This window comes from Microcebus murinus, chromosome 3 (genome assembly GCF_040939455.1).
Source record: "Microcebus murinus isolate Inina chromosome 3, M.murinus_Inina_mat1.0, whole genome shotgun sequence".
Taxonomy (NCBI): domain Eukaryota; kingdom Metazoa; phylum Chordata; class Mammalia; order Primates; family Cheirogaleidae; genus Microcebus; species Microcebus murinus.
The window spans coordinates 84,624,864-84,641,916 of record NC_134106.1 but is presented as its reverse complement, the minus strand read 5'-3'; the positions used below and the strand labels follow the sequence as shown (position 1 = coordinate 84,641,916).

The 17,053-nt window shown below is 45.3% G+C and overlaps 1 protein-coding gene across 2 annotated transcripts in view; it reads left to right on the top strand.

Annotated features, from left to right (window-relative positions):
• Positions 1-17,053, top strand: part of ST6GAL2 (ST6 beta-galactoside alpha-2,6-sialyltransferase 2) — a 76,973-nt gene that overhangs the window by 38,221 nt on the left and 21,699 nt on the right. For both annotated transcript variants that reach the window (XM_012737640.2, XM_012737637.2), the window contains exons 2-4: positions 3,278-4,268; positions 13,401-13,498; positions 14,857-14,958. In XM_012737640.2, the coding sequence (XP_012593094.2) occupies positions 3,335-4,268; positions 13,401-13,498; positions 14,857-14,958 (1,134 nt within the window). In that variant the 5' untranslated portion in view covers positions 3,278-3,334. The remainder of the gene's footprint in view (positions 1-3,277; positions 4,269-13,400; positions 13,499-14,856; positions 14,959-17,053) is intronic.

Genomic DNA, 17,053 nt, shown 5'->3' with positions numbered 1-17,053 from the left:
TGTGTATCCATTACAATAGAACCATAACCATAATCACTTCTGTTAGTCATTCTAGCAAATTATCAAACCTGAAGTGTGTCCTCAGAATCTGGGGTTTGGTAGCTGGACAGCTGTCAGTGTGGGTGGCCTGGGAACCCCACATGCAGCTGGCATCTAAAGTGAGGGCAGTCTTGTGGAAAATAGCCCTTAACTCAGGGGGTCTGCTCTAACTCTTAGTAGTGAGTGTTAGAATTATATTGCAGTGCACCCCACTGGGACAGAAACAGAATAACTGTTATTAAGGGTAATTTTCCAATTTCTGTTGAAAATCTTGAAATATCAGAAGCAGCCTCAAGCCCTTCATGTTGGGCATTACAGCTTGAAGCATGGGCCCCTGAGTGGACAGGTTAGACAGATCATGTAGAAGTTGCTACTCAAAGTGTGGGCCAGACTGCATGTCCACAAACTGTTCATTACCAGGTCCCGATGGGGCATGTACAGAAATGGAGAGCAAGAATTTAGAAAGTTTTCTAGCAGTTGGGCAATGCCAAGACATTTAGGCATGGAAGTAGAAAATATCAGACAGTGACAACTGGGGGAGGCGGGGGGAATGATCCTTCACGACAGTTTGAGATGTGTAATTTAGAAAATATAGCTTCAGTTGGTGTGATCAGATGGAACCAGAATTTAGTGTTAAGAAGTGTGAGCCTGAGAATCAGACACATCCATTTGTATGTAATATCTGCTGCTTGCTATCTATGTGCTTTGGGGAAGTTATTTAATCTTTCTGGGCCTCAGTTTCCTCATCTAGAGAATGGATATAGTAATATTTCCTACCTAACTAGGTATTGGGAAGACCAAATGAAATAATCCAAGACAAGTGCTAACCATAGCCTGGCATATAGCAAGTTAACTGCTGGTATTATTTCTTCTATGTTTGCTTCTTGGCATCAATGATTCTGGTTTGGTTGAAGCATATTCTGTATATGTATGTTTGATTTATGATCGTATATGAAATCTACAGCCTTGCTTTGATGTGAATACATAATAAAGCAAACACTTTTTAAAAAACCACAACTTGTACATGTAAGTGAATGTTGCTTTTTGTAGGATCCTTCTGGGATGCTGCAATTGTTAGAAGCGGTTTTGGAACTTCTTATTTGGCATTTCAATTATAGCCTATTCCAATGATTTAATGTAACAAATCACCTTAAAACCTAGTGTTTCAGAACAACAACCTATTATTATTGCTCATGGTTCCATGAGTTGATTGGGCTCGGCTGGTTCTCCCTTAGGGTTTTCTGTGGGTTGCAGTTAGTTGGTAGCTGGGGATAGAGTCACCTGAAGCTTAGCAGGGCAGAGCATCCAGGATGTCCTCTTCATTCCTCATGTTTGGTGCCACCATTGGGATGGCTGAAACAGCTTGAGGCTGCCTGGCTTCTCTCATTGCATGCGGCCCTTCCACATGGCTAGCTTGAGGGTCCTTACTGCATGGTGGACTAAGCTTAGGGACATGTCTTCGTTGGTGCCCAGCTTCCCCCAGAGTGAGCATTCTAAGAGGCAGGAAGTGACAGCGGCTAAACCTAGGCCCCCTAACAGCCATAGTGTCACCACCACCATCCTCTAGTGCAAGCAGTCACAGGGCCCCACTTTTATTTAATGGAGGGAGATATAGACCCTACCTCTCCCTGAGTGGAAGGTCAAAAAATCTGTGTCCACCTTTAATCCACTATAGAGCCACAAAAGAAATGTGGTTTTCTTACCTTTGGCACATCTCTTTCCACCAAAGACATTGTATGACTTCCCAAGTTGACCACTCCGCAAGTGACCCTAGGAGCACTCATTTTGATTTCAGTTACTATCTGCTTGAGTAAAGACACCAGCCATTGCATTATGGTCACACCCTGCATGCTTTTGTGCTTTAGGAGTAGTCAGCCTCAGCCAGAGAAGAAGGGTGGAGGCCACAGATTTCCCCTAGCAGCACCTCCTGGCAGATTCTCTCTACTTTCTGGTGACTGGTTTCTATAATACTAATGACCTCCTCCTTCCCTGTGTTTCCTCCCTGCATGCCACCCTGCCTTGCCTGCCACAAAGTAATCTCCTGAAAGCCCATGGAACCACCATGTCACTCTCTTGCTCTAAGAACGTCACTCCCTCTTTCTCATACAGCATGTGGCCCAGGCATCCCAGCAGGTGCTCAAGGCTCTCCATGGCAGGAAGGATGTACCACCCCAGTTACATCTTCCCCAGGTGGTCTCCATTCTTCTTCCAACACCATCACCCAAACATATACTCATGCATACCCCCAGACACACAGCCCCTCCCCAGAACACACACACACACGCACACACGCACACACACACACAGACGCACATCTGTTTATTTATTATCTGCCTGTGCTTGGCTTTGTGCTCAGTTTGAAGTTCTAGCAAGCTTAATTCTTATTCCACAAACATACCTATGTTTTTCCATTTCTTTGCATAAGTTCTTGAAGGTTAGGAGCATGTCTTCTTAATGTTGTATTTCCCTTAGTACCAAGCACTGTGCTACCCACATAGCAGTAACATTGGTCCACTGTATCTGATACTTTTCATCTCTCCTTCTTTTGTCACCCTTCTCTGTTGGAGTCTCATCTAGGATCAGCAAGCTCTTGCCTCACCTCTCCCTACGTAAAATTTAAGCACATGTTCCTCTTATCCCACCAGTGCTCATGGCAAGGGTGAGTAGGAGGGCATTCTTCAGTCAGTGCCATCGGTGCAATTCTGGTATGTTCCAAGTAGCCAGCCAGGCCTGAGGAGAAATGAGCAAATCAGATATGGTTGTCAACCCTTAGAAACAATTTGCGCCTTGGGCCATCTGATAAGCAGATAAGAGAGGAAAAACTCTGCTTAATTCTCCTGCTTTGCTTTACCAAACTGGAATTCTGTAACGCTGGATGCAGGGGGAGCTTGTTAGCAGGCGCCTTGCTAAGTGTCTCTCAAGGTGGGGAAGCAGATATGCTCCTGAGTGAGGTTTTCGCAAATATACACTCATCCCACCTCCTCCCTCCCTAGACACTCAGCTGAGATGGTGAGGTCCCCTGCCTTGCAGAGGTCAGGGCTGAGGGCGGGTAAATATGACAGCTGGATTTAGCTTAAGCTCTGAGATGATTCTAGTTTCTGATGACCCTCCTAATACCCCCTCCCCCCAACGCCCACCCACCACCCGTGCCTGGAAACACTGTTCCAGATGGAAGTTTCCGGCAGCGTATGAGCAGATGTCCCACACTGGCTAACTGTAGCATCTGGCTGTTTTTCAGGTTCATTCTGCCTCCCACCTGCTTTAGGTCACAAGGAGCTGACCCCAGAGACTTGCCATGAAACCACACCTGAAGCAATGGAGACAACGAATGCTGTTCGGAATATTCGCTTGGGGGCTCTTCTTTCTGGTGATTTTCATCTACTTCACCGACAGCAACCCTGCTGAGCCTGCGCCCAGCTCCTTCTCCTTCCTGGAGACCAGGAGGCTCCTGCCCGTGCAGGGCAAGCAGCGGGTCATCATGGGCGCCATGCACGAGCCCGCCTCGCCCGGAAGCATGGACGCAGACCCGGCGCTGCCCGCGGGCCGCCCGGCCGGCCCCTTTCACGTGGGACCTGGTGACCTGCAGCAATGGGCCCAGGCGCAAGATGACTTTGAAAGTGAAGACTTTTTTTCCTCCCAGGTGGAGAGAAAATCTCAGAACGCTTTCTACGCGGAGGACGACGCCTACTTTTTTGCTGCTGGTCAGCCAGGGTGGCACAGCCACACTCAGGGGACACTGGGATTCTCTTCCCCCGGGGAGCCAGGCCAGAAGCAGCGGGCTCTGCCGGCCGGACAGGTCCAGAGCGTGCGGGTGAAGGACGGGCACCGGAGACAGAGAAGGACCCACGTGTTGGAGGTCGACGACGAGAGCAGGCCCTTCATGTCCAGGGCCTTGCTGTACCAGCTCTGGAAGGGAAACGTCTCCTCCAAGATGCTGAGCCCGCGCCTGCAGAAGGCGATGAAGGCTTACCTGACGGCCAACAAGCACGGGGTGCGCTTCCGCGGGCGGCGGGCGGCGGCGCTGAGCAGGGCGGAGCTGCTGTGCCGGCTGCGGAGCCGCGTGCGCGTGCGCACCCTGGACGGCACCGAGGCGCCCTTCTCCGCTCTCGGCTGGCAGCGGCTGGTGCCCGCCGTGCCCCTGAGCCAGCTGCACCCCCGCGGCCTGCGCAGCTGCGCCGTGGTCATGTCTGCAGGCGCAATCCTCAACTCCTCCTTGGGCGAGGAAATAGGTGGGTGTCATGAAGGGAGGCAGGATGCCCCGTCTTGGGCCAGTGGGTCATTGGGGGCTGGTTCTTCTTGTGCGCGCCTCTGGACGTCACTGGCGGGGCAGGCTTGGGTATCCACTCTGGGTGTGTCCACAGTTACATGGAGAGGCTTCGGATGATGATTTCTCCTTGCTGGGACAGAGTGAGTCTGTCTGTGGTCCTAGCAGGAATCTTAGAGCAGGGTCTTAGAGATTGTTGGGGAGCTGGAAGTGGGTATTCCCCATAGCTGGTGCCAGTGAGGAGTGAAGGGGAGCACTCCCTTTGCCCCGGCATCATTCCTCACTGCTCCTGTCTCAGACTTCACCGCCCGTAGAAACCATGGTCTGCACTTAGTAGGTTCCCAGCCTGGCCTGGAAGAGCCTGGCGCACCCATCACGTAGTAGGAGTATGGGAGAAAAACAGGAGAAGGAGGCAGGATAGCAGGAGAAAGCCCGATCAGGTGCCAACTCCAAATAGTAGGCTAAGCAGAGACTATTCTGATTACTTCAGGGCCGAGAAGTCATCCACTGTGGGCTCTGAGAAGGGACCACCTGCTGCAGAGAGCTTCCCTTCTCATTGGAAAATGAGTTCTGGTATTCCAGACTGTTGACACAAATCCAACCTTTGGGTCATGGCCAGTGCACCTAGCAGGGACCTTCTCCAGGATGGTAAATTACATACTCTACCTGGGCTTTCATCCTCTTTGCCAATCTCTGTCTTCGAAGCCCTGTCAAGAGCCCTGGAGCACATCTGCTTCATAGCTCCTGTGTCAGTCAGGTTTCTCTAGAGAGTCGACTGGTAGGATACAGAGACAGAAAGAAAGACTTATTGTAAGGACTTGGCTCTTGTGATTATGGGAGCTGGCAAGTCTGAAATCCTAGGGCAGGCCAGCAGGTGGGAAACTCAGGCCAGGGTTTCTATGTTGCAGTCTTGAGGCAGAATTCCTCCTTCCTTAGAAAACTTCAATCTTTGTTCTTAAGGCTTTCAACTGGTTGGATGAGGCCCGCCTATATTGTGGAAGGCCATTTGCTGTACTCAGAGTCTGCTGTTGTAAATGTTAATTACATCTAACATCTTCACAGCAACATCTAGACTGGTGTTTGACCAAACAACTGGGTACCATAGCCTAGCAAAGCTGGCACATACAATAACCAAGGCAGTTTCTTCCCAGTCTTTAAGTAAAATAACAGTTCTAATACGTTTTGGTTGAAGGGGGCAGGGAAGCGTTCAGGTACATTCCTCTCCCACAGAGAATAGCCCGGCACTGGACAGCCGGCTTTGGCCAGCTACAGAACTGGCGTGCTGCATGGCATTCATTTCCTCACCTTCCCCAGCCTCTCACCCTCGTTGCCAAAGACACCCAGTCTCCTGTGCTACCGTTGCTCCTGGGATGAATAAAGTATAGACCCAACTCTCAACAACTGCACAGACCAGTGAGGAAGGCAGACCATAAACAGACAACAGTCCAGTGTCATGTGAGTAGGAGAAAGACAGAGAGATCCGCAGGTGGACAGGGAAGAAATGGCTGTGGAATCCTAACCGCCCCCACCCTGACAGGGTAGGTAGCTAAGCAGAGAGAGGAGGTTAGGAAAGATTGCTCTGGAAGGGTGGATCCAGGCCGAAGACCCAGCATCACAGAGAGGTGAGAGACAGCATGGTGTGCAGGTGGTGAGAGCCACTGGGAGAAGGGCCAGTGAGGAGAGGAGACAGAGAAGCTGGCTGGAAAGGCAGATCAACTCCTGGACATCCTTGCACATTGTTCTACAGAAATTAGACTTTACCTAACAATTGTAATAATAGGTACCACTTATAGGATATTTACTACAGCCAGGGTCCCCTTTGACATGCTTTTCATGTGCTAACTGTTCTAAGGCTTACAACTATAAGTGATAGACATGATTATTCCCATTTTACAGATAAGGAAACGTAGACACCTCAAGTCACATAGTGAAGCCTGGATTCAAACCCCAGTCTGGGTCTCTCACCCCATGCCTATGATGCAAAGGTGCTGCGGATTTCCACCTTAGAGAGATTGCTTCAGAGCCTGGGTTTGAGGGCACAAGGGAAGTCAGGCTTCCTGCCCAGGCTAACTTCATTGCAGCACCAGAGAGCAAGCATCTTGTTTCTTTAGGCTCATTTCTTCTTTTGACAGACATGTGTTTAGCACCTACTATGTGCCTGATTCTGTATTAGGAGCAGGAAAGCAAATGTGAATCTGATGCAGCCTAAGCCTCAAATCTAGATGCCAAACAAACCTAGCAAATACATTCCTGTAGTAGACGGTATTAGGTCATAAGTAGCCTGAAAGTGACCTTCTAGGGGCACTGCTTCTTCCTTACAAAGGAGTAATCCTTATTTCTTGCCTTGGTTGTAAGCAAGTACATCAGTTGTTCTGTGTCCTTGAAGAGTGGCTGATGTTCAGAGTCGTCTTGGAGTGGGGTGGAGCCACGGTAGGCAGGCTCAGAAAACCAGACTTCAGCTCAGATGTCCTTGGGAATGAGGCTCAATGGGACATTTTTAAAAAGTTAAAAAAACAAGACAATAAGTCTGGAGTTGAGGTCTGGGGTCCCTGTGTCCCCATGCTGACACTATAGCAGGCTCATAACAACACAGTCCATGTGTCACAGAAGCTTGTAGCCAAAGCCAGAGCAGAGCAGCCTGCAATTTATTAAGAAAGAGCAGTCGTTTTAGAGGTCCCTGGGGTGAAATAACACCGCAGTTCTTTCTCATTTCTGAGGACCAATATTAATAATGTAGAGAAGGGATTTAAGCTTGAAGCAGGCAGTAACTTGCTTCTGGTCTTCTGCAACGGGGATGCATATTCAGATTGCCCTTGCATCTCAGGAAGAATTCCCTCGCTCTGTACTCCTACAAGGATATCTCTGACCGGAGTCTTGTGAACTCTACCCAGAATTTGGAAGAGAATGTTCAAGACACTGGGAAGTCCATGTTTCTGGGGAACATGAAATGCCAGAGTTATATCTTGGCAGTTTCTAGTGTCCAAATTTAATTAATGTTGTTTGTATTTGTATGAGGCTTCATGATTAGAACTGTGGAATCACAACTGAAGAACATGCCTGTAGGTTTTTTTTTTTTAATTCTCTTTATTGTTTTGTCTAGTTTTCTTTGAATCAGATTTTGTACCTGCCATTTTAAGAACAGATAATCATAGCACAACTCAATTTGTAAAAGCAAAAAGTCTTTCATTTTTATAAGCTAGCATCTCATAGTGTCAGCACTGTGCATGCCAGGTGCTGACCACTCTCCTTTCTAGTCACCTGAATGTACACACACAAACCCACATATTTATTAATAGCTCTCAGAATAAAAACAAACTCATGTAGCAGATTCCTCCAGGCGACTTGGAATATTCAGGCATGCTGCAGCTGAACTCATGTTGGCTCTTAAGTATCGACTTGTGAAATGGCTAAGCGAAGATCAAAAGACTTACCAAGGTCAGGATCTTATGAAAAATTGAGGGCAGAGCTAGAAAGAGCCTGCAGTGGTCAGTGCTTCTCAGCCCCACCCCAGCTCTACCTGAGCCCCCCACCAGGTGGATGTCCCTGAATACTCAGCAGCTGGCCCTGCCCTCCTCAGGGAGACCCAGCCAGCCTCAGTTTGCTTACTGGCTGCCCGTTAGCTCCCCCTGGCGTTTGTTCCGTTGGCAATGCAGTCCTGTTCCCCCAGCCTTCTGTTAGTCTGAGTCATACTGTGTAATTGTTTTTGGTTAGAAAATTATAGCAGTTGTAAACATCTCCACTTTGAATGTGCTGTTGAAAAGCAAACCGAACTGTTTTGGAAAACATGGACCATTCTTTCCTAGAGTTAGGAGATGATCTGTTTTCGCCCATGCATCTACACAATAATAATTTGCTAATAGAGATCACTACTGGCACTCCTGTGGAAACACAGTGCAGAGAAAGATCTACTCTAAGCTACCAATAACATCTTTGATGTGGGAAACCAAGATCTGTGTACTTGAAACTCAAAGTCTGGGTGGGAAATGGAAGGTAGGGGAATAGGGTGAGTTTGGAGTGTGACACAGAGAACTTATGGGAGAAAGCGTGGAGGTTAACATGTCATATTATCTTTCCTTAAAAAAAAAAAAGAAAGAAAGCAGTTTATAGAGTCATTCAACAAACATTAATTATTTACTGGTCAGCAGCTCTCTGCCAGATTCTGTGCTAGACACAAAGATGAATAAAATATAGACCCAACTCTCAACAACTGCACAGTCCAATGAGGAAAGCAGACATAAACAGACAACAGTCCAGCGTCATGTGGGTAGGAGAAAGACAGAGAGAGATCCGCAGGTGGACAGGGAAGAAATGGCTATGAATCCTAACCGCTCCCCTCCACCCAAGGGCTGTTGGCTGAGCAGAGAGGAGGTTAGGAAAGACTGCTCTGGAAGGGTGGGTCCAGGCTCAGCATCACAGGGAGGTGAGAGACAGAACAGTGTGCAGGTGGTGAGAGCCACAAGGAGACAGGGCCAGTGGAGGGAGGAGACAGAGAAGCTGGCTGGAAAGGCAGATCAACTCCTGGACATCCTTGCACATTGTTCTACAGAAATTAGACTTTACCTAACAATTTTAATAACAGGTACCACTTACAGGGTGTTTACTACAGCCAGGGTCCCGTTTGAAATGCTTTTCATGTGCTAACGCTTCTAAGGCTTACAACTGTAAGTGATAGACATGATTATTCCCATTTTACAGATAAGGAAACGTAGACACCTCAAGTCACATGATGAAGCCCGGATTCAAACCCCAGTCTGGGTCTCTCACCCCATGCCTATGATGCAAAGGTGTTGCAGATTTTCTCTTAGAAAGATTGCCTCAGAGCCTGGGTTTGAGGGCACAAGGAAAGTAAGTCAAGAGGCGAGGGTTGCAGGCTAGACAGGGCTCCCAGGGCAGTGGGAGCTGGGAGAGGTGGAGCATGGCTTTGTCCTGATCCCTGGCAGGTAATTCCCTAGTGACTGGAGCAGCTCCTTGACAGGTTTCAATTTTCCTTCAGCGGATGCACTTGCCTGGCTTCATTCTCAAGGTCAACACAACATGGCTCTGACCTGGAAATGCCTTCTCTAGAAATGAAGCTTGCCTTTCTTCCCCTCATGCTTGCTGTCTGATCTGTTCCTTCGTCTGTTATTAAGGTACATTATCAAGGCGTTTGCACAGCCAGGCGAGCATTGCAAGACATGCCTGCATGGCAGACACTCAGTGTGTCCTCCCCTCCCATCCAGACCCGACGCTGTACACTTGAGGCTTTCCGCGGGTTTAGCAGGAGTCGCCAACACTCTGCCTCCCTGCTCCCTTCACGTAGGTGGCCTTTTAACTCTCCAAACTGATAACATTTCCCAAGAAGCTATGCTACATTGCCTTTCTGTGCCTGTTCTCATGAAGCCCTTGGAAGGCTTAGAACACAGCTCCATGTAGGATAATGGGCATTTAAATACTGGGATGATTTCAAGGGTGATGTGGTTCATTTGGAATTACTACTGAATGAATAGAAATGCACCTACCATCTTGGGCCCTTGGCTTGCTCATCTTACCTTTATGCTAGGCTGTGTCTGAGTGGGGCAGCGTAATTCCGGGGAGGACTCTGATAGACGATTGCTGCCATCTCCTTTCCTCCCTGGTCTTGGGGCTGATTTTTCCCTGAGCACCTGTCACCTCACTGTCTGGAGTCTCCTCTCACTTTCTGCTTTGTCAGAGGGTTGCCCTGGGTCAGCAGATGGAACAATGCAGTCCACCTGCCCTTAGGGTTCCCAAGACCCTTTTGGGGGTCCACAAAATAAAAACTATTTTTGTAATACCCAGAGGTCTTTTCCTTTTTTAACTGGTGCCATTTGCGCTGATGATGAAAAGCAATGGTGTAGGAAACTGCTGGCTTCTTAACACAAATCAAGCAATCAGCACCCAAATCTCAACCCTTGAGTGTTTTTCAGATTCGGCACGACAAATTGGGAGACAGGAGACAAGCACTTCTGCAAACTGCGCACAATGGAGAAGCACTCATGTGATTGTGTTGTGAGCTGAACTAGCCACTTTTGTCATGAAATGCAACCTTTGCTTGAAAAAAAAGTGACAGACACACTCTATCCATACATGGATATCTGGCAGATATTTTCTCAAAAAGGAATTAAGTGAGCCTGTGTCACTTTTAGGAAAATAACTGACAGTATGTGTTGCCAATGATAAAAATTCAAGCTTTCCAATCATAATCTTGAAAGCTTACCATGCTTAAAAACCGATGAGATCCATGTTGATATTAACCAATGTGGTGTTTTGATACTGTATAATGAAATGCATCCACATTTGGAAGATCTGCTTCCTTTAATGACCTGATAGTTTTCCAGGGATCATTGCATGATATTACAAAATCCGCATGGGTGAAAGATCCATTTTAAGAGCAAAATAGACCAATGGATTTTCATGTATAGAGCACGAAAAGTTCATTGATGTGTTTCAGATTCCACATTGCAACCAACCTTTAAGAAACTGGTACTTGTCAAGTTTTGATGATGAAGTATCAAAGAAGAATATTCAAAGGACTCTTAAAATAGTCCTTCCTTTTGCAACAATGTATCCAAGTCTTCCCATACTTCACTGGAAGCAACATATTGCAACAGATTGAAGGCAGAAGCAGATATGAGAAACCACCTGTCTTCTAAAAAGCTAGACTCAAAGAGATTTGCAAACATTTAAAACAGTGCAAGTCTTCTCACTATTTTTTGAAAATATAGGTTATATTTAATTTAAAAATGTTATTTTAAAATAAATTAATAAATAAGCATCTTTTCAAGTTTCCTATTTTACTTTCTAGTATGGTATCAGTAGATATAATCCATATACACAAAAGGTCTTTGGGTTATCAACAAGTTTGAAGAGTATAGAGGGCTTGTAAGACCAGAATGTGAGGTGTACAGCTTTGAGTAATTTAATTTTTCTAGCTCAAATATCATATGAATTTTTATGAGAAAACACTGTCCAATCAAAATAAATGTTAATAATAAAAAACAATTCATTACCAAAGAAAAGTATGAGCCAGTCCTTAAATTGTGAAATAAAGAGCCAGATTTTAATTGGAAACATTCAAGTATTTTGGCATCATTTATACAAAGCATAGACCCCTTGAATCTAGAGATTGACAAACTTATTTTTAAGAGCCAGGGGGTAAATATTTTAGACTTTGTAGGCGATAGGATCTGTGTCTCAATAACTCAACTCTGCTGTTATAGACAGGGTGTACAGAAATAAGTGTGTCTGTTGCCATTAACTTTATTTCCTAAAAAAAAAAAAGTGGCAGGCTACATTTTGCCGGTAGGTCATAGCTTGCTAACTACAAAATTTCCCCTAAAAGAATAATATAGGATTTGTGATGACATAGCCAGGTACCCTTTATGCATTCATTGTGTTCCAAAAGTGTGTTAATCTGGTGCTCAAAACTTCAATCTGAATTCTTTTGAGTTCAAGGCTTGTCAATAAAGGTATCTTTTGTTAATATTGTTCTAATGGTGTCACCTTGGTGAGGTTCTGCTGCTTGGGGAGTACGAAGACGAATCCCAAGGAGGGATAGCGTGACTCGAGGGAAGAAAGCGAGCTGCTTCAGGACTTGTTTAGGGTGTGGTTGCTGTCTATACAGCACCCTCATGTCCACGTGGCTCTTCGGCATGTCAGAAATATGTCACCTCTCCTCTCCCTCTCTTTGTTGCTCCAAGTTTGACTTGGAATGTGCGTGGGATATTTGAAGCTGAGGACAACCCTTAGAAATTCCTTTACTGTTCATTAGCTGTGATTTCTGGGAATTTCAAGACACATGTATGTTTGTAGACTGCCTTATGCAGAGGGACCTTCTCCCTCCTTCCCACCTCTTAATCACTTGAGCCCACTCTCTTTCACCTCCCACTTTCCCCCTCCTTGTCGGCTTCCTTAATACATGAGCCTGTTTTCACCAGGACCTCTCAGCCCGGCATTCAGAGGATTTAAGATCAAGTTGAATGAAGTGAGATGTAGATTTATGTTGTAGTTCAAACTTGATGGACCACCATGTGCCATCACAGAGCATAAGAGCCCTGGCAGCTGATGATGTTGGTGGTGGTCTGCCATCCTCCTGGGTGACGGCAGCTGGCCAGACCGTTGCTGCAGATGCAGAATGCTCCAAGGTTGCTCTCGCATGGGTCTTGGTACCAGTAGCATTGGGTAAGGCTGCATGGAAATCTGAGCTAACTGTCTTTTTAAGCATTGTCCAGCACCAGAAAGTGGTAAAGTGGAATTGAAGGTTGTGGCTCCTGCTGCGTGAGAGCTGCACTTGATCTTCATGAAGGCAGCAGCATTAGATGCAGCCCCAAGAGTCCATCCTTGGGGCTCTCCAAGCCATGAGAAGCCACAGACGATGAGCCCCTGCCCACTAGTGTCTTTACCTGTTTCCAGGGAGTCACCTTCAAAATGTTTTGGAACCAGTCGGGCACAGTCATGCCTGTAATCCTATCACTCTGGGAGGCCAAGACAGGAGGATTGTTTGATCTCAGGAGTTCAAGACCAGCCTAAGCAAGAGTGAGACCCTGTCTCTACTAAAAATATTAATAGAAAAAAATAGCCAGGCATGGTGGTGCATGCCTATAGTCCCAGCTACTCAAGAGGCTGAGTGAGGCAAGAGGATCACTTGAGCCCAGGAGTTAGAGGTTGCAGTGAACCATGATGATGCCACTGCACTATACCCAGGAGACAGAGTGAGACTCTGTCTCAAAAAAAAAAAGTTTTGGAGACTTTGAGAGAATGGCTGCATAAACCTTATCACTTATAAAAATTGTGAAAAGATAGCAAGCATCTAAATATAACTTAGGTGATACAGAATCACCTGTGATTGAATTGATTTATATATATATATATATATATCCATTATATGTGTATATATATATATATCCATGTTGATTTTCCTCCTAGCCAAGACCTCATTCTAAATCAACAGTCAATTATCTGAAAAACATGTGCGTGGCTCTTAACTTTGTTGGTGGTGTCTAATTAGCTTCAGGTATTGAAAGATTTGCTTTAACATTTTTTCCTAGATTATGTGATTCTACAGAGAAAAACAGTAAGCTTGTCACTTATGTGCCCTTAGATTCTCATGATGCAGTTTTGAGATTTAACTCTGCTCCTACACGTGGTTATGAGAAAGATGTTGGAAATAAAACCACCATGCGCATCATTAATTCCCAGGTAAGGTGGATGGAGTATTTTCACAAATGTACACACTTGTTAGGTTTAACTGGATGAGTGAAGAGCAATGAGTCTGACTGGATGAGTGAAGAGAAATTACCTGGTTACCCATGGCCGTAGTACTTGCTTATTTCTATGGATCTTGTACAAATTAATAGGGAAAAATTGCAGAGAAGTAGGAATTTAGATGTGATATGAATAAGGAGAAATGAATAAATAAGATTAAAAGGAAAAACAACAGTAGAAATAGAAATATACATATATGTATTTATAATTCTAGAGTTGGCATGTTGCCTTTTGTGAATTGAGGAAAGTTAAATTTGGCAATATGGAAGGGGAGGGTTGAAAGGAGAGAAACACAAAGGTACAAACTCTGCAGGCTGTTATTTGGAATTTAAAAAATGAAAAGGAATTATTTAATTAGGAATGAAAATACATCTTTTCTTCATGTTCTTAATAAGAACGCCTTCCAAATTTATAGGAAAATTATCCTCAGAACAAACCACAACAATTTCTAGAGTTTCAAAAATATGTAGAAAAAAAGATGAAGTGATGAGTGATTTCTGGTGAGTTGCTTGCAGAACAAAGATCAGCTTTCTGCATGGTTCACCTTGCCAGGCAGCCTGCTGCAGGGTCAGAGACAATTACCATATTTCCTTAATTCGTAGATGCTGTTCACCTTGAGATCCACCATTCACTTAATAAGAGCTTCTCAGAGAGGTGGAAATAAACCCCTCCAAATTACAAAACATGCCATCTGTAAGATGCATCCTAACTTCAGAAACCTTAAAATGTGAAGGAAAAATGTACATCGTAATAAAGGTGAAAAATCATGTCTTAAAGCTGAAGAAGAACAATATGTTATTTTTTTTCCCAAAAAACTACAGTTTAAAAGAGATGATTTGCAGGTGATATTGAAGAACTCCCCCTGAACCAGGTAGCGCTACAGAGGGAGTACTGTGGCCGGAACCCCGGAGTCTTCTTAATAACTCAGGTCACCCACCCGTAGTGCTCTCTCTACATGACACGCGAAGGCAGTCGTGGAAGAGGCCGTGGGGCCTGCATCAGCTCCGGGGGTTACTTCCTTCTGGAGCTGGACTCACGCACACTAGATATGAGCACAGTGCTGGGGAGAATGTAAGAACCTGTGGCTCCTTGAAAAACTTCCTTTCTGCAAACATTCTTTAAGTGCTTCAGCATGCAATGCCAGCCTCTCTTCCTCCCCCAGAGGAAAATACAAAGCCTGGGCCATTTTTTCTCTTGCTCTTGTTCCTCTTTTTTAATTTTCACCTCTTTTAAAAATATTATTTTGAAGAACCAGACACTGGTTTTGAAATGGTTTTTCTGTGTGATTGCAGATTCTGACCAACCCCAACCATCACTTCATTGACAGTTCATTGTATAAAGATGTCATTTTGGTGGCCTGGGACCCTGCTCCCTACTCCTCAAATCTTAACCTGGTAAGTGCTTCCCCACCCCAGTGGTCAGACATGCCTTTTCACTGATTAATCATGGAAGCAAGTCAAGGATCAAGCTTTGACTCCAGAATGAAACTGACCGTGGGTACAATTTAAATACACGTGTGTGCACACTCTTTTGATACCCAGTTACGGTAGCACCTTTGGTGAGCATTAGCTGTCTAATGCCAGAGTGCTTTTGTTCTGGGGGATTAGGAGAAAAATGTAGAACATCTAAATGGGGTGGGCTGATTAAACTTGGAACTCTTCCATTGTGATAGGGTTACATCACTTTCCAAGTAGTTGCAAGACTTATTGAAATAAGTTGAAAGTGGTTGGCAGGAGAATCTAAACTTTGTGAATCCAGAGCTCTTTGGTTATTTAAATGGGGCTTTTTCTTGCATGTGTTCTTCATTGGCTTCTGTTTCTAAATCTGTTTAATTTTATGCTATAGAGCTGAAACAAGTTTACTACTAGCTATCAAAATACAAATGGGTTATATTTGGGACATTCTGGTCAATTACCGCCTATCGAAACAAGCAGCTAGCTACTTTTGGTGAAACTTTGCATGAAAAGCCAGTGGGCTTGTTTTTTAATGAGGGCTGGGAAAGATGGGTTATATTGAGCATAGTAAGAGATGCTGTCAGTTGTGCAAATGAGTGTCTTTGACTTGTTTTGCCATGACCAGAGAGGATGCAGCCTTCTTAAGATGAATGTGGGGTGATACAAACTCCTTAAGCCGGATGTGAGGGGCAGATCTTTGCTCCTCCAAGCAGCAACTTTCCAAGATGGAATGGGATCCTCCAGAAGGAGGATCTGGTCACTGTTCACGTCAAGACTGAGGCTGGATATTAACCTAGCATAATTGCTAACTGGTTCTTAACCAGAGGTGCAAATCTGAATCACCTGGAGAATGTTTTCCAAAATCTGTCAAAGCCCCATTTCCAGAAATATAGGCAATATATAGCCTCAGTGTGTGTTTTTTGAGAAAGCTTTCCAATTGCTTCTCATACATACTCTTCACTGAGAATCACACATAAGATGGGTGTTTGACATTTTCAACTTCCTTCTTAGCCCAAGCTTTCCGGTTTTAAGCTCTGGCAGCTTTCTTCTTGTTTGTGAAAAGCCTGACAGCTTCTAGCTATTGGATCTTGTTTCTTCATCTGTTGGAAGCATCCGAGCCCAGGGCAGGACCTGGCCCACCCAGCAGTGCTAAAATCCAAGCACAAAGTCCCCTTTCTGTGTGGCCTTTGCTGCCCTGTGAGGACCTGGGGGGTGGGAGGACAAAAGAGTAATTCCCCCTCTGGTCCCACATTCCTGCTTCCTTGCCAATGTGACACCTGGCTTGGGGATTTCGTTTATTTATTGAAGATGACCTAGTCCAGTCATTCTCAAAGTTTTTAAACCCACAAAAGCTTTTCATCAGTGGAATATTACTTGGGATCTTAATATACACCCACTGTACACCCATGGCATCTGTATGAAGGGAACCCTATGAGCTAAGCCCCTCCCTACCCACCCTCTCCAAATCCCATGTCACAGTGACACCTGAGACACTCCTGAAGACTTCTTTTTAAAAATCAATCTTATTTTTCCTACAAGTGTACATTTTGATGAGTATTAACAAATCTATAGACCCATGTATCTATCATCACAATACAAAAAGAACATTTCCATCATCCTGGAGGGTTCCCTTGTCAATCCATCCTAGTCAGTCTTCCCAGCCCCAAACCAGGTGGCACTGCCCAGACCCAGACAGCATTGACATACTTTCTGTCACTATGGATGAAATTTGGAAAACTTATTTTTGAAATACACTAATCCAGAACAGGAGTCTGTAGCCATGGACCAAATCTGGCATCCGCCTGTCTTTGTAAATAAGGTCTTATTAGAACACAGCACACTGTTCAGTAGGTATTGTCTATGGCTGCTTTCGTGCTACTATGGCACAGTTGAGTAGAGGAGCCACAGACTCTGTGGCCCTTGGCAGAAAAAGTCTGCTGACCCATGATCTAGTCTGTTTCCCTCATTTTACTAAAGCAGAAAGCATTATCCCTGCTGGGGCGAGCACCCGGTCTGTCTGTCCCCACATCCCAGT